This window comes from Xiphophorus maculatus, chromosome 10 (assembly GCF_002775205.1).
Source record: "Xiphophorus maculatus strain JP 163 A chromosome 10, X_maculatus-5.0-male, whole genome shotgun sequence".
NCBI classification, from domain to species: Eukaryota; Metazoa; Chordata; class Actinopteri; order Cyprinodontiformes; family Poeciliidae; genus Xiphophorus; species Xiphophorus maculatus.
Window position 1 is genome coordinate 17,524,386 of NC_036452.1, and position 22,580 is coordinate 17,546,965.

Genomic DNA, 22,580 nt, shown 5'->3' on the forward strand with positions numbered 1-22,580 from the left:
CTTTTTGTCTTTCTTCCTCTGATTTGAGTTGCAGCGCTCACCGTCCTCGTCAGGGAAGTTTTGCACTTCCTGATTTATTTTGAAAGCTGCCTTCCTATGTTAGGTTCCCTTTAACATATAATACATGCTTTCGACTAGTGTATTTATCACCTTTTTGGTACATGTTCCGCTCAATAACAATAGATTTCTTGTGTTTATGCTAATTTATTCATTCCATTCAGCCAATTCCTCTTTTTCATATTTCCTCGGTCGATCCTGTTTGACTGCAACATTTTTTTCAGAAAGTTTGGACTTTCGTTTCATTGACGTTTACGTATTGCGTTTTCTCCACTCCTTCCTCTCTGCACTTTACAGCCACGACATAGCGAAATATTATTTTCAATAAAGACAAAAAATATTACTGTCATATTTTGTTTTTGTATTTAGTGCAAAACCGAATAATTACTAGAAAAGAAGGAGGCCAAACGGCAACAGAGGAGACACCTGCTGGAATTACTTCAGACTTTATTGTGCTTCCACGCTCGAGCGAACTGTTTTTGTCGAGGACATGGGTGAGTTTGAGCTCCGCTTTTATTCCAAGCAATTACTGCCAAAGTGTGTGTGTGTGTGTGTAGGGGGGGTTGGTTGATTTTAAGGACACTTCAGAAGGATTTCATCTGTGCTGCTTTTAGCTTTCTTTTTCCCCTCTACTCTTGATTTTAGTTTACATTTGTTGGCTGCTCTCTCTAATTAGTCCCCACATTAAAAAACCAACACTGTTTCCCTGCTTCACTACTGCAGCGTCTTCTTGATTCGTAACGTTTTGTAAAAACCTGAAACCAACGCCCCGCTTTGCTCTAGAAACCTTGTGAAGCCTTATAGAAAGCGATAATGGAACCCTGTCAGGATTCTGGGATCCTTCTATTCAGCAGTGGGACTGGAAGGCTCTGTGGTTATAATGAAACTACAGCAAGTATTATGTCATGAAGATGGATCAATAAAAGAAAAAAAAAGATGTTCCCATTTCATGAGATGCGTTTGCTGTTTTGTGTTGCTGACGTCGGATCTGGAAGCAACAAAATGAATGTCACATAATCCGATTATTTTGGCGGTTAGCTTTGGGCGAAGAGGTTGCATTTGTTTCTGTGCGAGAGCACCGGTGTGTGTGATGTGAACGGCTGTATTTATTACATGTGTGTGTCGGCTTGCGAGTGTGTGTGTGTGTGTGTGTGTGGGCTGGAGGTGGAGCTGAGCCAATAGTCTTCCTGCCAGCGGCTCCAAATATTGATTTTCCTTCGTGTTCACAAGTGTGGCTATAAATATGTGACGCTATCAGAGGCGCAGATAACAGAAATCACACACACACACCCCCACACATCCACACAGCCCTCACTGGACTCCTTCCTCATTTTAAGATACAGATCACTGACTGTTGAGGAAGAGGGGAGATGAGCGGAAGCGAAAGTGTTTCGATGAATTCATGATTGAATGAAATCTTTATTTTGAGCGTATTCAGTTTTGTGGACTAGATGATGGTGCAAAATCCTGAAAACGATGGACAACCCTGAGCGTCTTCTTCATGAGACTGTCATAGAAAAACGTCTTCAGTCAGAGGCTTCTTCGAACTCGCCTTAACACAGACCGCTACAGGACTTCCTTAAACCCCGCAGCCGTCACCATCTACAATAACTCTTTGAAGAATCTTGAATTAATTAACAAGGTTTAATTGTTCATCGAGATCAATAAAATTATAATTTTTTTAATTAAACTGACTTAAAAAAATTGTCATGACCTTGGCTACTTTTATCGACTCCTTAGTAATCTATGATTTTTGTGTAGAGAGACCTATGCTTGACATCTGTGAACACGCACACGTCCGCTGCTGCTCTTTTTAGCAGTGTGTAAACAGTCTCCAAAGCCAACTTCGCCGTGATGTTACACAACATTCAAAGCCTCTTTTCCTCGATTCCATTTGGAGAATCTGAGGGTCATCGGCTCCATGAGCAGCTTGGATTAAAAGGACCTGCGCAAAGTGATCCATAACTGGCCTGATGGATACTGGGAGAAAGTTCACATCCTTTTTATGCAAACAGGTCTGATTACAGCCCAGATTTAAGAATAAGTCAGAGTATTAAGAGGCAACGCAAGGTCCACGCGCTCTGACTGGGCTTATTTAGGCCAGCTTTGGTTGCGTAACTCGGTACTTCGACTGTTTTGTGGTAAAACATACGACGATTACGTGATTATGTTGTTTGTCATTATGTCTAAATGGCACTGACCCATAAAACCGTGTAACTGAGCTCTTTTGCTAGATATTCACTTCAAACGTTCATCACTAGGAATCAATAAATCCCCTTTTTTTTCCATTTTGAAAATTTTCCTCTTAAAGAAACTGGATAAATTATGAGCATTATAATCCTTTAGGATATTTCAGATTGTAAATCTGTCTCGCTGACCAGCTGAGACAAACTTCGCCAGCACCCCGTTACTATGGAAGAAAACATAGAAACAAAGACGGAAGGCAATGGAAAAAAAAAAAAAAACAGAGAAATTGGACAAATAAAACAGCATAACGCCTTTGGAGACTATAAGCAGCAAACATTTTTGTAGAGCCTCTCCAGAGGTATCACAAAATCCGAAATGATGGCATATGAAACAACCAAAACGCTAAATGGGTCAGTGATGGGAGTAGGGGAAGAAACACTCATTTGTACTGAATGCCTCTGTGAATAACTGTTATTGTAAGATGCATTCTACAAAGGGTTGAACATTGTAGATGTAAACACGGAGAACAGAAGGGAGTGGTTAGAGCTTGGTGAGTTTTGGGTGCACACCCAAGAGTTTGCGTGAATGTTAGTTGGAAGAGCCGACGGTAGTTGAGAAAGAGGGCGAATCAAAACACTCGTGGGCTGGGTCTGGAGATGTTTCTCCAATGAGGCAAGATTTACTCACAGATTCCATTCAAAAGTCAAACAATAGGTAGTAATTATTTCAATCTGAACAGGAACAAGAGAAGCGTCTGTGTATCCGCAGCCAGGATTTCAGTTTCACTAACGTACAATTGTTCACAAAAGATCAAGTGGGATTGTGTAAATGTACAAAGAGCAGTGGTCCGTGCACACCGTCCTGAGGCGCTCCTGTGTTAATCGGAGCTGCTGGGAAGCCAGATTTGAGTAATACTATTAGACGACGATGCAACGACAACCCATCAGAAAAATTATAGGACTTTAACCAACATTTTTACATGCTGCAAAGATGGCAGAACATGGAGCAAATCTGTACAGATTAAACTGACTTTGCTTGAGGGAAAAAAATATAGAAAACAGTAGTTTTCCAGTTGTTTCTAAAGAAGACTTAAGATGTTTAAAATGTAAAAGGCTTCTGTTTTCTCTACGCTTTTGAAGATGATTATTTCATGGCCAACCAATCTGTGATTCATTTCGATACAAAATAAGCCCCATTGCTTTGCCCAGGGATTAATTTGCCTCCTTGCCCAGGGAGTAATTTAATTCTGTTGTCGATTGTGTCAAATAAAAGTCACACGATTACTGTAATTTGCAATCCTTGTGACAGCTGAGTGCAACTAAAGGAAGAGAAAGGCGCATGCGTGCATACATTATGTCTTGTTTTTAAATAAAATCTCGTCTTAAACAAACTCTCGGTGTTCGGCCTTCTTCATGCAGACGCCTTTGTCACGCAACAAACTCCATCTGTCTGGATTAGCTGACGGGAAATACGAGCTGCTTTAACATGCCGGCAGCTGAAAAGGTTTCTGTGCAGTGACAGAAAAGCCTCTTCAGGTGGCAGTGAGGCGCGTTAAAGCAATGAGTCAGAGCTGCAACAGGTCCAGTCGCCGCTGCCCTACTTTCCTCTCGACAAAACGGTTGCCACAACACTGCAGGCCCTCGGTTGCTGCTGTTGCTAAGGAGTGTTTAATGACGGCTTTGTCGGACTCTTCGCTGCACGCAGAATCACACGCACCGTTTTTAGGGTGCTTTGTGTTTCAGGGAGCTTCTTCGTCTGCCGGATCGAGTTCACGCAGAAGCAACATGATTTACATGGTTTTAAAGAAAAACAAAACACAAACAAACACCACAACACTTTTGGCTCTTATTTGGCTCCTATAAGTACCACAAAAAAAATTGTTTTGACTGGAACCCAGAGACGAAAAAGGAAAAAAAGGATTAAATATTATTATCGTACAATGACTCTTCTATGATAACAACAATTAAGGAGAGAGTCACAAGATGGATGCAATGCCCACTGAACAAGAAAAGCAAGTAGCACAGAAAGGCAATGAAAATGCTGGATCACCTCGCCTGTTGTTTACAACCCGACTTTTATTTAGTCGAGCCAACTTTTCGGAAGCGTTGCCTGGCGTTTTGAGTCACTTAACTGAGCTGAAGTCTGATAAACAGAGAAATGCCGGAAAGTGTCCGATCTGGCAATGTGAAAGATTTTATTTTTTTTTTCTTCTCACAACTGGAGGTAACAGAAGTTAGAAAACAATCTCTGGACTCTGCAGAGGGCGTGATGAGGTGACAGTAGCTGGGATTGTCGACTGGTTTGAACCGGGTTGCAGAAAGAAAAAAGAAAAAGCAAAGAGGGACAAGAAATAATCAGAGGAACGAAGGAAGGAGAGAAAGAGGAATAGAGCCAAATTTATCACTTAAATAAAAGAGCTCCAGCATTATGATGGGCAAATCTCTGATGTGCTCTCCTCTTCTCATCTTTATTCTTTTACATTTTCACTTTATTTTTTAAACTTTTTCCTTTCTCATGGTTTCTCACATTTTCCTTTCATTTTTTTTACCAACCCTTCATTCATTTTCCTTCCCCATCATCTCCCTTTGTATTTATTTATCTTCTTTGCATTCGCTTTTTCAAATTATCGTCCTCTATCGAGTCTTTTTCTATATTTGTAGTTTTCTGTTCATTTTTGCTTCCCCTTCCTTCTAAATCGTTCCCACTCTCTGTTGCTTGCTGGTCTCCTCTCTCCTCCTCCCTGCTGCTGGATTTGTTTTGCTCCTACTCCGGAGCACATGAGATTCAATGTGACTGGGCTGCATGGGGGAGATGGGGAGGAGAGCAGGAGACGGCGGCCTCTGATTGGATGAAAATAGGTCAGTCCGGCCCACTCATGTGACCCAGCATTCCTCTGAGCAGGCCCAGAGTGCGTGAGGGGGAATGAGCAGAAATCAAGAAAACTGTTGGGCATCCTGAATGAAGCTGCGGGAAAAGAATCAAAAGTCACCTTACTGTATTAACCAGCAGATAAATATAGAGCATCATGTAACGTTGCCAAACATCCACCTCACCTTTCAGTGCAGAGGGATTTCAGGTGGGCTTCCTGTGATGGAAGCGGAAGGAAAAACATAAAAAAATAAAATAATAATAAGGTCAACTTGTGGTTTAGCCAGAACCAAACAGTGACAGTCGATTGGTATTGCTTTGGAGGGTCTGATACTGGTCCAAGAAATAAAATCAAGGGAACCTGAGATGGGAGAATGATGGATGGTGTCACTACCAGGTTCTACTGAGAAGCAGAAGTGTCATATATGGAAAATGGCTGCTCTGATGGATCTGGTTTTCCTAGCAGAAAGAAAAAGAGCTCTCTCATGGAAGACAACAACCAATTTGAGGTGTTGGCCTCCAGATTTCAGTCCAGCTGGGTGTTTATTTGATTTTGTACGAAGCATAAAGGTCCCAAATTAAAACGTCAGTATTATTAGGAGCTACTGCAAACAGCCTGGAGCCAAGGACTGTAGCAGACCTTCATAATAAACTGGTTGGACGGTGCTAACTTTGTTATATTTCGGTTTATTGCTAATATGCGGTGATTTTTCTGGTTAATTAAGAGTTAATGCTTCTGCTGGCTGAACTGGAAGTGTGTGTGTGTGTGTGTGTGTGTGTGTGTGTGTGTGTGTGTGTGTGTGTGTGTGTGTGTGTGGGGGGTGTGTGTGTGTGTGTGTGTGGGTGTGTGTGTGTGCGTGTGTGTGTGGGCGTGTGTGTGTGTGAGCTGGGGGAGTGGAGAGGAGAAGAGAGGCGGGTGCCTGGCTCTCTGTTTGACGTCAGCACTAAGTCGTCACGCACGCGGTCGGGACTAGCTCAGTGCGCTTTCTCCCCGCAGCAGCCGCACGCGCTCCTCAGCTCGAGCGTGTCGTTAATACTAACTTTTACTCCGAGGAGCTTTCGTGATTCCTGCTCTCCTCCGGCCGCTGTTCATGTAAATCTGTCTGCCTCTCGAAACACCGACACTCTGCTCTCCGCTGCTGCCCGCTGCCGCCTCTCCTCTTCCCGGAGGTTGTTTATCCGGTTGGTCCGACGCACGGAGGCGTGATGGAGAAGATGTCCCGACACGCTCTCCCGTTGCATCCCGCCTTTCTGCCGCCGAACCCGCACGGAGTTCTGAAGTCCCTGCTGGAGAACCCGATGAAGCTACCGCTGCATCATGAAGGTGAAGCTGGAGGAAACTCCTCATTTATCCCGACCCTCTCGCCTTCCTGTTTCCTTCTGATAATCTTCCGCACTCAGGGGAATGCAAAAGCGTGCCTTTGTTTTACTGTAAATCTTTTTTTGTTCCTGAACTTTCTGAGGCGCGCTTCTCGTGCAGAGCGGCGCAGTTGTGCGTCAAGCGCACAAAGTTTTCATCCAGAGAGCATTAATGTGCAGTCTGTGCACAGTTTAGTTCCTGCACATATGAGCAGAAACAGAAACAGTTCCTCAGAATGATAAAACAACAACAACAAAAAAACAAAACAACAACAACAAAAATTAGACATTTACCGCCTCTGTCAGCAGCTAGCGGGCAGGAACAATCTTTCAATAGTGCTGGTGTAAATTACTTTGGAATTTTATTTCTTGAAAATCACTTCATGAAGTTACTTTTTATTTATCAGTCATTTATAATAGATGATCTGCTAAGTCATTAAACCATCCAAAGAAAGATTTTTTTTCTGAGTGGAAATGACTTTTATTGTCCTTCCTGTTTAAATCTGTTTATTTTAGTCATTTTATTTGTTCTGCAAATTCTCAACATTTATTTTAAACCATCTGAATAAAATGTGACATAAAGCATGCTGAATCCCCTTAGACATGAGTTACAATCAGATCGTTTGTTGCCTTAAGAAATGAGGCAATATATTAATATATCAACTCTGCACATTATTTGTTTGGATATTTTTCAGATTTGACTGGATTGAATTTACATATATATATATATATATATATATATATATATATATATATATATATATATATATATATATATAAAAAATTTAAGCAATTGATTAAAAATCAAACCATTGCAGCTTATAATTCTATCAAAGTGCAATTTCAGAAACCTTACCAACTCAGACCGAGTTTGATTTTCAGAGGTGTTGCTGATACCTGAGCCCTCTGTGAATGTTTGGATAGGTACACGGGGTTGTAGTAACAGAGTCACCTGTTTATTGGACTGACCCTGCGGTTTGCTGATTAAAAGTTAGCACACCGTTTGCTCAAAAGAACATTTTGTCTGCAGCAATAGCTGTCTGTATCTCTTATTTTCTGACTCAGCAGATCAACTTTTCCAGAGTCACAGTCCAGAGCTGTCTTTATTTATCTTGGGTGGCCTCTGAAAGGAGCCATAAACTCTCTCAGCGAATGGAAAAATGTGTGTCTTCCGGATCTTATTCACCGTTTCATCCATCCATCCTAATTCATAGTGCTTGTCTGGTTTTATACAGCCACCCATTTTTAAAATGGATAGTAAAAACACTCAGAGAAAATCTGAGTGAGGAAGTGTTTGGAATTTCGATATAAAAATCATATAGCCCCTGTCCTCTTCCAAAATTTCTGCCATCTACCAGAAGCCTGATGGGGGCAGCACTGAATGGGCTGCTCAAATGAAGTGATGATGATCAGTGAAGGGGGTGTTCTCTTTTTTTTTCTGGTGGGAGTAAGGGTAACCTTAAACCAGGGGTCTCTACCTGCAGTCCTGTGTTAGAGGGGCTATTGTCTTTAAATCTCTTATCCAGCATGAATCCAATGACCGAATGATATTTTCAAAAATAATTCAGGGGTCTTTAAAAGGTGCCTGACAGTGGCTCTTCAGGAGCAAAGTTGAAGACTCCTACCTTAAGCCACGGACAGCTTTTATGATTGTAAAAGTGCAAAGTAAAAACATGAAAACAAATCAGATCACATTTCATATTAGCAGCAAAGCAACCCTGTTATTTTGACATCGGCTCCACAATGAAGATGAACACCCATCGCTCTTCTCATTGGGTCCAACTTGGGCTGCAGATGATAATTCAAATGGAGTGCCAACCTCTCCTACCAGATGCATCGCTTGACTCACTTGATGACGTATTGCGCGTGAGCTGCACTATTTCCATGTTTGACCTTAAATGGAATTTTGTGACTCAGTGATGTCACCTTGCAGCGAAGGTAGAAACAAACCTGAGTTTAACTTGAACATCATTGTGGTAAACGTAGAAACACACCAACAAGCTTTGGAATTAAACTGATTGAAGTCATTTTGTGAAGAGAAGAAAGATTCACTTAGCAGCAACAGTCTAATTTATCTGTCCGTCCGCCTGTAAATTTATTGGATAATTAAAAACTGTCTTTGTAAATTCTGTTTGTAGTCTTACAAAGTTGCTATCTAGTGTGTAACTAATGATATTTTCGGTCATCTGCTGATTTAAAAATGGAGCTGGTAGTGAGGTACTGAATCCTGGTTTAAAAATTGAAGGGAAACATGGAGGTTCTGGTGGATGGATGAGCATAAAGAAGTTCCTTTCCTTTTCCTTTAGACTCGAGTCTAAAAATCCTAAATAGAATATAAACAACACAATAAAGTCTTTATGGTGCTGATGCAAACATCCAGTGAGTGATATTCAATGACGGGACTGATCCTACTGATCCAAATATTCAACTGGAAGAATTTATGTCCAACAGAAACCCATTTCCCTAAGGCTGGAATGACAAACATTCTCTGATCTTGTCCTGCAGCTTTTAGTAAAGACCAGGAGAAGGAGAAGAACCTGGAGGAGGAGCGCAGTGTCCCCCAGTCAGCTTTCCTCGGACCAACTTTGTGGGACAAAACCCTCTCCTATGATGGAGACACCTTCCAGCTGGAGTACATGGATCTGGAAGAGTTTCTGTCAGAGAACGGCATCCCGTCCAGTCCCTCTCACCATCAGCGGGAGCAGCACCAGGCCCACCACATCCCACCGCGCCAGCCGCCCATCATGACCCCGGTGCCGTCCGCTCCGGCGCGCTTGGTGATGGACCTCAGCAGCCACCCCTCCACCTCTGTCGTCTCCCCTAACTGCCTGCACAGCAGCCCGGCAAGATCAGGTGAGTCACTCCGGCTTTTGGTCTTGTCTGTGTGGCAATTTTAAATATTTGCAGCAGTTTTGCTAATTTCGTAGCTTATATTGTTTTTGCTGTTTTCTCTGATTGTGTTTTGCCAAGCAAAACCTTGTTTCAATTTTGTTCAGAGTCACTTTCCTCTGAACTTCAACCATTCAAGACATTCCATCAGAATCCATGCAAAGATCTTAGATTTTGGTGCAAGAACAGTATCATCAGCAAAGAAGTGATTCAGGATTTTTGGCTCCATCATCTTTTAAAATAACTCATCATTTCAGCATATATATCTCATATGCTGCCATGAGGTACTTTCTATCACTTCAACTTTTGATTATTAAATTGTTATGTAAATTGGAAACTTTTAAGCTGAAGACTTTAATTATCACATTAATTAGCTACAAAATGAGAATTATTTACCTTTGGTTATATTCATAGTTATATACTCAGAACTTGATTTTTATCTTTGATTACATAGCAATTCCAGCTCCTCAAATGCAAATACTGCTCTTGAGAAACACAGCCGTTTGTGATACACTTCTCTAGGACACCAGTCACATAAAGGAGTGTGATTTGCATCAATAAATCGCACACATTAACTGCTTTTAATCATACTTTTCAAATGTATCTATATGTAGTGATAATCTCGTTAAATAAACAGTGAAGAAAATATTGAAACTAACAATCCTGACAAGATGGGTCATTTTTACTGGAATTTATCGTGACAAGAATAAATCAACATTTTTTATTATAATAAATGATAAACAGTATGATAATTGCTCACCCCTACCAGACCACATTTAGCTGTTTAATTATGTGAAGAATTTAAATATTAAGGACATTTTTATTATTAAATACCACCTTTCACCTGCAGTATTTGTTTACTGAGGTTTTGTTGATGAGCCCGGACGAGCCCCCAATTTGTTATGACCAACTCAGGATAATTTGTAGCCCGCATAAACCCAACTTTCCACAATCTTTTAACAGTTTTTGTGCTACTGTTGGCACATGACTCCATCAAGCGTATCACCTGTATGTTAATCAGACCGAGAAAATACTGTCTGCTTTGATCAACCTGGAGCACAAAGTTCAGATCATCCTCATGAAAAGGTCCGCCTGCTGCATTGCTGGGGTCATGTGATGGGGAACGGTGCAACGTGACGTGAGCTTAGGTGGGTTTCTTAAAGATGAGATCTCGCAGATAAGAACCTGTTGTTGTTGGAAGCAGAGGCTGAGCAGATGTAGCTCCATAGATTGTGTTACCGGCACCAGATCTGGGGGAATCTGAGCCAGTATCAAGTGGCGCACAGGCAGAGGAATCCTGTGCAACCAAGATCTGTGGATCACAGAGGAAACAAATTGCTACAATGTTACTCTGGCAAGAGCTTGTTTATTCTGACACACATTTTCAATTAAAGAGAAACAAACAAATAAATAGATAATAGATAGGTCTGACATGAATTTGTTATAAAAGTATTACTGATTCAACTTTAGCTTTAATAGCATAAAGCTACATAATTTTTAAAGTTTAATCAGTAATACTTTTATAACAAATTTGTCAGATCATGATGTCTTGGTTAATGTCAAGTTGTCATAACGAAAAAGTTTTGAATAATCTCAACTTTGTATTAAAAGTGTCATGATTTACTGAGTGACACTTTATGACAACAGTCATAAATATTTATAAAGACTTACTCATGTTCATGACAGGTGTTATGTCATGTTTATGACAGTGTCATGACAGTCTTATTCACAACCCGTCAAATAAAGTGCTAACAATAAAAATACTACAAATACTAATATGGCAACAGGGCCCAAATACAAACACAACATTTACTTATTATTCAATTTAAATAAATGAATAAATCCCAAAGGCTCCAACAACAAAAAGCAAGCCATCAATCGACACGGACCAAAGCTTAGTACAAAACTATCCAAATTACACCTGCAAGTTACACGAAACACCACAAAACTAATCTTTATATATCTACAAAACATTTAAAAGTAGCTCTCTCTATGGGTTTATAAAAGTTGCCTTTTATCCTACCAGTGGATCACAGAGGAAACAAATTACTACGCTGTTACTCTGGTAAGAGCTTGTTTGTTCTGAGCCGCGCATGCCCAGAGCCAGAAAAGCCATTCTGCCCGTTAGATCCACAGCGGCTCAAGGGCACCCCCACTGGCAAGAAGGCACAACATATGTCTATATACAGTATATATACTGTATATGTACCGGTATATATATGAGAAAAAAGAAGAAGAAAAAAAACGAAGGCAGAAGCCAAGAGTAATTCTAATTTAAAAAATAGGGAGTGTGTTACATTTTTTAAAAACTATTTCTTAACCTACTACATGTGTGTACGCTCCTGTGCCTCGGCCGTTGGTGCACGTTCATGCTCACGCGCTCTCCGGCGTTCGTTTTCTTAAAGGGAACATCCTCTTTTCAAAGCCCTTCTGCTCTGAGTGATCCTCAGAAAACAAACCATCCTAACAGCATGAAGAGACATGTGACCTGCTGAACGTGTGTGTGTGTGTGTGTGTGTGTGTGTGTGTGTGTGTGTGTGTGTGTGTGTGTGTGTGTGTGTGTGTGTGTGTGTGTGTGTGTGTGTGTGTGTGTGTGTGTGTGTGTGTGCGTGTGTGTGTGTGTGTGTGTGAGAGTGTGGGGGTGAGTTGGTGTGTGTGTATGACTGCCCTCCCTGCATGAGATCAGTGTTTTAAGAACATAGTGTTCTCTGCAGAAGTAGGCCAGGGGGCGGCAGCTCTCACATCCACACGTTTCCCACTGAATGCTTACATTCCCATCCACTAATAAGTCACACGCGCACCCCTGCTGCAACAGGGTGGAGGATACAGATCTTGGCATATTTTTTCCTCTGGTCCTGGATCTGATTTGTTGAAGGCGTCCTGGACGAATATTTGGAAAAGTTCCTTTTCCTCTCTCTCCTTTTTTTCTTTTGAGAAGACAGAAACTTCCATTGACTCTAAAAAAGAAACTTTTCAAACTCTAATAAGAGAGTGATTTCAGAAGTAAACAACTTACAACAATCAGGATGCTCGAAGATTATATTTTCTCTAGCTTAATTTTTAGATCTCTCCCTATAAATCAAATAAGTAAATAATTTGTCTGAGTTAGCTGTTTTGTCTTGGTAAATTTGTTTACTGGTGACGCTTCATGACAGCAGTGAATTTGGTTCAGCCTTTCTTCTAGTTTAGGCTTGTTATAAAATGAATGATAAATGCATGCAAAACAATGTCGCAAGTTATACAGTGCGGTGAATTTAAGCAATAATTACAAACAAGCAAAAAAGAAACAACTCTCACATGTAATACTATTTAGTGAATTATTAAAAAAAAAGAACTGCTACAAAAACATGACTAAATAAAATAATTGCACATTATACTAATCAAATAATGAATAAAAAATTCATTTGTGGCTACATAATTTGTCAAAAAATTAAATGACAAACTTTTATGCATATATCAGAATAAAAAAAATTCAAATAATTCTGTCTGATTGGTTAGTTTTCCTTATTCTTTTGTTCCACATTGAGATTAAATAACTATGACACCAAATAAAGCGCATTAAGCAAGACATTTTGTTGAGGTTTGTGATAGAAACATCTTTTTTATTGAGAAAAAGAATATCTTTTATATTTTGCAATTGTTTGACAATAATGGACTAACACAGCTCATTAAACTAAAGTGGACTACAATATTTATCAAGGTTCGATCCAGTGGGTGCTGCCAGTGTTTTCCCACTGACCAGCTCCAATCATTTTTCCATCACGAGCCTGAGAACGGCAGATCCAGACTCTGTATGTGTCAAGCTCAGGCCACAGATAATGTGCTGCTCTGTCGGCCAAATATAGCAGCGTAATCTACTGCATAATCTGGCATATTTGTATTCCCACACGGCCACAAGGATGGCACAAGCGATAAGGAAGCAGGAACAGGTCAGATCCACAAACATCCTGCAGGAGAGGAAGAAGGTTTTCCTCCACCTTTACGGCCGTCTCGTGTTTTAGCTCCTTCCTAAATGATTTCTGCTCCCCTCACAGGTTTTGGCCTCAGGTTTCAGATTATATTCCAAAAACAACATCAGAGGAGAGGCAGGTGGAGATCAGAGACAAAAGCAGACAGGGTGGCGTGAGGGGACAGCTTCGGTTCCAGCAGCTCAAACCGAATGAAATTGTCACTGTTTATAACATTTATTCCTCTCAGATTGAGGTGCAAAATCACTTTACTCATGTTTCTATTGTGGATACAAAAAACAACACAGAGGAATTGTGACTAAATCTACATCTGCAAAGCACTTTATCACTTTTTTTTTGGACAACGAAACATTCTTCACAATTTCACTAAAAAGTAAATAAATGTATTAGAGAAAAAAGTAAAAAGCTGGAGGAATAAATACACAAATAAACCAATAATCCTTAAAGCACCTTTTGGCGTAGTCTTCTTGAGATTTTTTTTTTTTTTTACCAAAGCCACCACCTATAGTGAACCTTCAGATTGACTGCCTCAGCTGGATTTTCTTGATGTTTGCATAATTTATATAGAGCCAAAATGTACAGAGTGGTTACAAAGGGTCGGAGGGATCTCAGTGTACAAAGTCAGAAGAAGGGAACAAGCAGTCCCAGAGCATTATTTATATACCATGGCAAAGTGCAGAGGGCCATCGATAATTAGAAAATATGGGACAAGTGACCTTACAAAAACTGGACTTTTCTCCAACTTAATTGAAAGAACTAGATGTAATTTGAAAGAATTTTACGGCAGTACTGAACGAGCTGCAGGAATTTTGCTTGCTGTGCAGATTAGTTTTCTTCAAAAAGTGAGGTTACGTTAGGCACATTTTTGAGCAATTTCAAACACCAGTGGGTTTCAACCCACAACCTTAAGTGTCTGTTGGAAAATTGAAGATGAAGTAGGATTTGGATATTTTGTATTAATGAGAGTCCACACACATACGGAACATTCCAATTATCAACCGAATGATGTCATGAAGGGGAAATGAAACCAAAACATACGAGAGTCTGACAAAACCGTGGAGCTGCTGAAAATGTACTGTAGACAAAAGACTCACACAATCAGAGACATGGAGAACTTTTCCAAATGGACAGAGATTACATCTTGAATATTCATAGCTGGATAAATAGATTTTTAGTTTTTTTAAGATTTGTTGGTTATTTGTTTTTTAGTCAAGAAAAGCATGTGGTTTTCTCCTTATGTTATCCTCATGACCTGACCTAGAATAAAGACAGCTGGATGGAAGGATGGATAAAAATGCTTAAGAAATACAGAATCAGAAATATCAGAAGTATCTCGATAGGTAATATCCTGTGTAAAGTAAATTTAAGGAACAGAGTCACATAAACCTGACAGGTTTTTGATCAACTTTTTTGAACATTTATTTGAGCCTGTGGACACGTTTTACCTCTGAGAAGGGCACAGCCTCGCTCTCTGCTCTCTTTGGGGAAACATCAGGTAGTGTCCGCCGCGTGACTCACGTTTTGCACTAAAACTCGCACGTGTCGGGGGCGTCTGTCCGCATCACGTTTTAACAGCAGCGACTGTCATGCATCCACCTGCTTCTCCGCATGTAACCTCAAGCCTCCGGCTCCCCATCACTCACTCACACCTGATTGATTCAGCGGGGCCTTGCCGCGCTGCCAGCTGCTTATAATTCACTTATTTTGATAAGACCTGGGCATCCTGCAGACGCAAAAACAGCAGATCGAACAATGTGGGCACGGAGCGGAGCAGGCACAGCAGAGTGTCTTCCCAGAATGTCGACTTTTTAAAACGATGACAGATAGGCAGAGAGCGCACAACTTCCACTGGGCGCAGACACACTGTGATAAGCTGGAGACGGAAACAGAAAGTAGCCTGTAAGTTTTCTGTACGAGCTGTAAACTCCAGAAAATAAGATGTAAATCTGATCAAACAGCGCTATAATGCAGAAAACACAGTAAACCTTAAGATCTAGTAACCTTTAGGTTTCAGAAGACAATTTGTTAAAGTAACCTCTAACGTATGATAACTAACTTTTTAATTTCTGTTACACAAAGTAATCTGTAAGCACGATAAACTGACATAGCAACATATTATAAAGTACCCAGTACATTAGAGAAAATAATAAATACTCCATGTATATGTTGAGTACATTTTACACCACAAAAACACAACATCAAAAAGTGTCTTTTTGTCTAGTTTCTACTCCAAATACCTTTGTATCCTTGAAATAAGACAAAAGTAACTTAGAAGTAGCTGTTAGTAGCTTTTAAGTAAGATAAAGGTGCTTGTTTTAAACTGATACTTCTTTAATATTGATGTCATCCATGAGATAAACTAACCACGGCTTTGCACTGATCTTCAGATCATTTGCATCATTTCTTTATAGTTTTGTTTACACTTCCTATCATATTTAGGTTGGTCTGCTGCAATAGGTGTCTTCAATAATATAACAACATAAGAATGAAAAGCTCTTAAAGATTCTGTTTTACTTTTACATCTAATAGGGAAAAAAAGCATTTTGAGGTTCTCAGAGCTCATGATTGACACAAACAGCACTTTGTCACCACCTAGTGGTTGAAACCAAACACTAGAGAAAATCTTGCAGAGCTGAAACCTTAACTTGGAAATGATTACATAAAACTGTTACTCCCTCAGAATGGTTATATGGTAAATAAAGAACAGCTCAATGAGCTGAAAGTCACAGATAAAGACTTAAATTAAACTAAGCAATGAAAATTAGTAGAACTCAAAATAGGGAAGAAACCAGACTGGAAAAGTCAAAATAGGAATGAAAAAAAATTACATTTTTACAGACTGATGAGCTAAGCAAAAAGTGTACTGAAAACTAAATGGTAAAGGAATCAAAAAAACCAATAGTCTTTAATAACTAAAGAATCAATGTAAAGAATAGAAAAGTAAAACAGAGGAGAATAAAGTAAAACATGTGGGGGAAAAAGGGCTAAAATTGAGATGATTTCATTTCTTAGCCTTCCTCTCTCTTCTTTGTCAGGCCTCCCAAACTCCAGAAACACCCCCAGCCCCATCGATCCAGAGTCCATCCAGGTTCCGATCAGCTACGAACCCGACCCGGCGGACTTGGCTCTGTCCAGCGTTCCGGGTCAGGAGATCTTCGATCCGCGCAAGCGCAAATTCTCTGCCGAGGAGCTGAAGCCTCAGCCGATGATCAAGAAGGCCAGGAAGGTTTTCATTCCCGATGACCTGAAGGTAAGTTGGAGCCAGTCCTGAGGGCGGTACCGGTCCGCTCAGCCCACCTTATGTCCTCTGTCAGGGTTTGTTTCTGTTTTTTCAAGACACAAAGTACCAAATTAGAAAGCGAAAATTTGCTGCAAAGTTGATAATAAGCAAACTTTTATCTCTTCTTCGTCAAATTCTCCATCTCAGAGTTCAGAGATTCTGGTTGGGTGATCAAAATTAGAGTTTGAAAAACCATATCAGAAATGTAAGAACCAGGAGTCCATGTTTGATCATATTTGATTCAGATTTTTTGTCACAACCAACAAACTGAAAGAGATTTTTAAAAATCCACCCAAAGCTTCACTTGCGTTTTGTTTTCTTTACTTTCCTGCAGTAAGGTGCAGGGCGGGCTGCTGTTCCGTCCATTTTTTATCCAGATGTTTGTCACAGTATGTGATTTATACAGATCTCCCTCATCCATCAGAGCTGATTATAGCCTCACAGTAGCACGGCATGCTGGGACACACAGAGTCCTTGGTCTGCCCATCATTAGATCTAGCCCTCCTATTGGTCAGCCTACCCTTAGGGAGGCGGGCCCTCCAGGTTAAGCGGATTAAAAAAGAGTGAAGAAGGCAGCCGTGACGCTGTGATCCCACCGCCTGCCTCGCTCTTAGGTTTTTAATTGTTTGGGGAAAAATGAGCTGCAGCTCTATTTTTTAATTCCCATTCCACATGAAAATCACTTCCTGTCTGAAACAGGCCTTTGGAAGCCTAAACGTTTGGCAAAGTAACTCAAAATCAAATTCTGACCAATAAACGAAATCAAACAGAAACGTAAATATGTCTCAGACTTATTAGAATATTAGCTCTAATTGTATTTTGATATAAATTCAGATATAAGTGGACTTAATACGGAGCCTTGAGGTACTCCAGATATCCACATTTTTACCTTTGTTTTTTTTTTTGTTGCTTTTTCTCTTTCTTTTTGAGCAGGATGACAAATACTGGGCTCGGCGCAGGAAGAACAACATGGCAGCGAAGCGTTCCCGCGACGCCCGGCGACTCAAGGAGAACCAGATCGCTATCCGGGCGGCCTTCTTGGAGAAGGAGAACTCCGCCATGAGGCAGGAGGTGGCCGACTTGAGGAAGGAGCTCGGACGGGCCAAGAACATCCTGGCCAAGTACGAGGCCCAACAGGGGCCACTGTGATGAGGACGTTCACACAGGCTTCACACACACACACACACCAGCGATCCTCACCTCACTGCATGCAGTTCTTATTCCAACCGACTCGACTCGACGTTATGTTAACCTCCGGGCAGAAGTTTTTTCCAACGAAGTTGTTTGTTCCAGCAGCACATCCTTTGTTTGCTTTAAGCATCAGATTTACACGAGCTGTGACTTTTATCTGCTCTGAGTCGAGTAAAACACACACACACACGCATACAAATAAAAAAATATATTTGTTAGGACTCTCTGTTGTCCATAAAGACTCCTCCCATGGACTTCTGAACCACGGATCTGATCCTTCATGCTTTCGCTCCTCTTCATCACCACCCTCTGGCCCAGCACTTTTACAACATTGGATCTCTCCTACAAACTCTGCCCCCTGCAGGTGTGCTTTCATACTGCACCTGTTTTTATGTATGTATTTGGCCCTGAAGACTGTGTACATGAATAAGCTCTGCCTTCTCCAAGTCAAACTTTCTCCTCTTTATATCTGAACCTTTAAGCTGTTTCTGAAGTCCTCAACCAGATTCAATGTTTATGGCATGAAGAAAAAAGAGAGAGAAAAGTATATATATATATTTATTTCCTGCTAGAGATCTATTTTTTTATTGTTTACACCCCCAAAATAATGGAAGATTACAAATTAGCTTTAAATCCATCAGGGAGTGTGTATGTACACACTTTAAAATATGGAAATTCTTTAGAACCCAAAGAGATTCAGCACTTTCTCTCACCTTATTTTAGAGGCTCCTGGTGGCGAGTCCTCGCTCAGGTTTATCTATTCTGCAGGTCTGACTGAGCTAAAAAAAAAAAGAAAAAAAAAAGGTTTTTCATCCAGATGGATTTTTGTCATTTAAACTCAAAATAAAAAATGTCATAAGAAACTTTTTTTTTTTTTTCAAATCTAGACAAACCTGAATGGGTTGGAAAGAAACCAAACCCTGTGCAAACCAGCTGACTCTGAACAGAAAGACATTTCTGTGCAAACTTTAGGGTGGAACAGGATATTATCTGAATGACCAATTCTGTTATCTTTCTAGAGTAATGTTTTTTTTTTCCCGTGTGAACCTTCTCAGAATGTAACGTTCATGAAACGTGACGAGTTCTTAGGATCAGTGACTCAGCTGCCTGACTTAACTAACAAAAAGAATCAAAATATTACCATCTGAACTGTTAATGTGTTTTGAAATCAATCCTATAATGTGGTTTTATGACAACACAGGGTGTTTTTTTTGTTGTTGTTTTTTTTTACAGTTCTTAGGCTTCGACATGAAAACACTGACGAAACCAGATTAGCACCTACAATGAATGGATTGGCTTGGACAACATTCAATGTTGAGATCATAAATGCATCAAAACACTGATTTCATTTCCTGTTGTGAGTTTCCATGATATCGGGTGGTTGGAGTTTGTACAGCATAGACGACAAACATGTCACCATGGCCTTATGGGGGAATAATACATGTCATTCTACATGCTGTTTTAAAACCCACCAACATAGAGACCAAACTACATCTAAAATCCATCATTCTATTTAGGTGCTAAACTCTGGGCTTTGTTTTTTAGGTCAGTGGCTATATTTCAGCACATGCAGCACCTCGTTTACACAGGAATAGTTGATCTATGTGAATATATTTCAGGATTCCAGCTGAGTTCTTGAGTTTTTTCAGCCACAGCAGAACTCTGCAGCTGCCACAGAAACTGACTCTGTCTAAGCGTTCTTACAGTTACGATGTGCCAGCATGTGTCGGCCATTATGGTACACATGTGGCTACATAGCCACAATGGTGCATTGAACAAGTTGAGAAATGTCCATCGTTTTCGCCAGTCCTCAGTTTTGACGCCACAATTTGAAAATATATTGATGACTGGCTAAAAATGCAGGGTGACAGCAGAAAAATGGGGAAGATTATGGCTAGCTTAGCATTTTGCTGCTTTCTGATTGAACTTTATTGTGGTCTGTACATGTGCTAGTTTAATTTCTCCATTTGGTTCTACTAAAATGAGACTAAAATATAACCGGGCACATCATGTTGGAAAAACAGGTTTTAACTCGGCAGAAGTCTGTAAATATCATTCAAACAGCTGCAATGTTAGTTCCCGAAGTGTGTGACTTTATATTCTCTAAGTGAATATAAAGTCTGAATTATCCAACATTGAAGTTAAATGGCTAGTTTCTCAAATGAAGCAGAAAGTAATTTGAAGTAGCTCTCAGTAGGTCGTCTCTTGCTTGCAGGAGACAAAAATTAAATGGATAAATTAAAAAGGTTCAGCAGCTAGTCGTACCAAACCGGAGTGGTCAGATTTAAGCCGACTAGAACAACAGACAGATCATTTGAAAAGGCCGTGACACTTTTTAAAAATATTTATGTTGATGGGTTTGACTCAGTACCACCTGACGGATTGTATAATTTTGTTTCTGGAGTTGCTGTTGTTCATTTTCTTTCATTGTCCAGCTGATAAAACTGTCCCAAACTAAATGTGCCAACGATGCAGCACAGCTATGAAAGTGTTTTAACTGATCTGCAAGTGTAAGATATGCTGTAAGTGGTACCTTTTTTTTTTTTTTTGCAACTGTCAGCCTTTCGTTCATGTGAGAATTTATTTCTCTATCTCAAAATTCATGAAAAGAAAAAGAAAGAAAACATGTTTCCTCCTGCAGGTAAGATACTGACTACTGATCACTATCTCAGATAGCCCCTGTCAGCTAGCTATTAGGAACCAACTAGCCCAGGAGACACATTGGCACATCACAGAACCTGTACATTTTAAATAAAGAAAACTATTTCCTTGCAGTTAGAAAATGTTCAGTTTCAACTTGAAACAAATTATTGAAAACTTTGAACAATTGTCCAATTGTTAGCTGTTTTGGTTTGGTTCATTCGAGTCGTGGGGTTTTCAAAGGCTCTTCTCTGAAGCAAAGCCCAACCCAATGGCGGGTCGAGCCATGAATGTACATTTATAACGTTTTTAACTGGATGGAGTTGTGTTATACTGTGGAACACCTTGACATTCTTTACTAAAGACCAAACAAAAATGGAATATCAAAGAATATATTGATTATACGAGGTTTTAATGTTTATACAGATTTATTCTTGTTTTTTTTTGTTTTTTTTGTACAGTTCGATATTACCTGTGTATTTTGGAACACCTTTGTAAAAAAAACAAAAACAACCAAAAAATAAAACAATATATCTATTTCACATATATTATAGTATATATATATTATTAATATATTACAAAAATGGCGTTCGCACACGGTCTGGGCAATGCATGGGCATTACGAAAATTATTCCTTTCCTCCCAGTGTCGATGAAATACCTCAGATTCCTTATTCAGGTTCCACATCAGTTGGTCGCTAGGACGCCATTTGCCCCTCCCCCTTTCTCTTCAGATCTCAGAGAGGCCTGGCTGCCTCCGTGTTAATGGATGTATAGTTTCTGCACAAAAGAATGTATTTCCCCCCACATAGGTTGGTTATTTTTCCTCCTATGCTTTTTTCTCCCTTCTTTTTTTTATTTTTACATTTTTTTTTGTTGGTTTGTCACTGTTGTTTTTCTTTATCTCCTGCATCCTATGGTAACACTTTTTCTTATTCTAACTGTGTCTCATGGTCAATATATTAAAAAAAGAAAATAAAACTCTTAATCCATAATTTGTCTCCGATGATTTTCAAATGACACTTTTTCTTCCCTTTAAAGGCAAAGTTTTACTACACTGACGGTAAAAATAACAATTATGTTTACAAAGAGCAACTAGGGGATCAATAACTCCCTTTAAGTCTTTTTCATTTGGATCGTTTCAAAAAAAGAGTCCTAGAAAAAGCAAACTGTAGCTGCAATTTTGAGGAATTTTGTAAAACTATTTTCATTGAATCCTAAAAATCTCACCCAGCTAATCACCACACTTTTGGATTCTATTTCATTTTTTCAGGTGCCGATAAACAAAATTTCTTCAAAGATTTATTTTCTATTAGTTCAAATAACCACGAATTTTGTTTGAATATGTGATGTGTTACATGGAGTTTTTCAATAGCATAAAAAGGAAAAGAAAAGAAAAGGTTGCGTTGCCATAACAGTTGATGACCACAAGGGAGCAGCACTTCCTTTGATCATATGGAAACATTATGACTAGAATGTACTGAAAAAAAGAGAAGAAAATAGATTGTATATTAACTTTCCAACCTTCCAGGAATATTGATAAAACTTTACAGTCAGAAATAAAGGATTTTTTTGGAAGCCCCATCAGTTTCAACCTTTTTTTATTTTTCATTTTTTGCATTTTTTTTCTCATGGTAATTCTGGTTATTAATAAATACAACCCGCACATCTGTTTGCCTCTGGTGTTTGTCTTTAGTGCACAATGTACCTTTATCTCTGTTCCGCTTGCTAAGTAAAACCTCAAACCACAGTCCCATCGCTGCGACTGTCTGGCTGACATTAAAACCTGGTGGGCGTTCGGTGGCTCAGTTGGTGGCTAAATAAAGACAACTAGAGTCACAAATCTAGAATCAAATGAATAAATAAAATGCAATTTTAAAAGAAATTTAAACCTGGATGAGGTTGTACTTAGCAAAGATATGACCATGGCAACTTGGTTCCCTTAATGTCTTATTACAGGTTCTTTCTCATTTTTACTTCCAAGTTGGTTTCATCCTTAATGCTCCACTTTGATCCCATACAGTTTGAAAGTATGTTTGTTTCTATGACAACGTAACATTTTACCTGATTAAAAAGACTATGCAAATTTTAGTATAACTTCATACCTCTAGAGTCCTTCACATAAACTGTATTGTTTTTTTT

General features: G+C 39.6%; 1 protein-coding gene across 3 annotated transcripts; it reads left to right on the forward strand.

The window, feature by feature from the left end:
* Nucleotides 1–5,989: 5,989 nt before the first annotated feature.
* On the forward strand, nt 5,990–21,430 carry LOC102226672 (hepatic leukemia factor-like). Of its 3 annotated transcripts, none has more exons than XM_023341021.1 (4): nt 5,990–6,436; nt 8,977–9,324; nt 16,364–16,578; nt 17,518–21,430. In XM_023341021.1, the coding sequence occupies exons 1-4, from the start codon at nt 6,319–6,321 to the stop codon at nt 17,755–17,757; spliced, it is 921 nt and encodes a 306-aa protein (XP_023196789.1). In that variant the 5' UTR covers nt 5,990–6,318; the 3' UTR covers nt 17,758–21,430. The 3 variants fall into 3 exon arrangements, with proteins under 3 accessions (XP_023196789.1, XP_023196790.1, XP_005806778.1); XM_023341022.1 differs by having other exon boundaries at nt 5,991–6,436; nt 17,539–21,430; XM_005806721.2 differs by having other exon boundaries at nt 5,993–6,436; nt 17,542–21,430.
* The last annotated feature ends 1,150 nt before the right edge of the window (nt 21,431–22,580 follow it).

Coding starts and splice junctions, on each gene's coding strand:
- LOC102226672 (XM_023341021.1), top strand. CDS start 6,319: ATGGAGAAGATGTCCCGACACGCTCTCCCGTTGCATCCCGCCTTTCTG. Junction 9,325..16,363: donor CAGCAGCCCGGCAAGATCAG/GTGAGTCACTCC, acceptor CTTCTTTGTCAG/GCCTCCCAAACTCCAGAAAC. Junction 16,579..17,517: donor TCATTCCCGATGACCTGAAG/GTAAGTTGGAGC, acceptor TTTTTTTTGTTG/CTTTTTCTCTTTCTTTTTGA.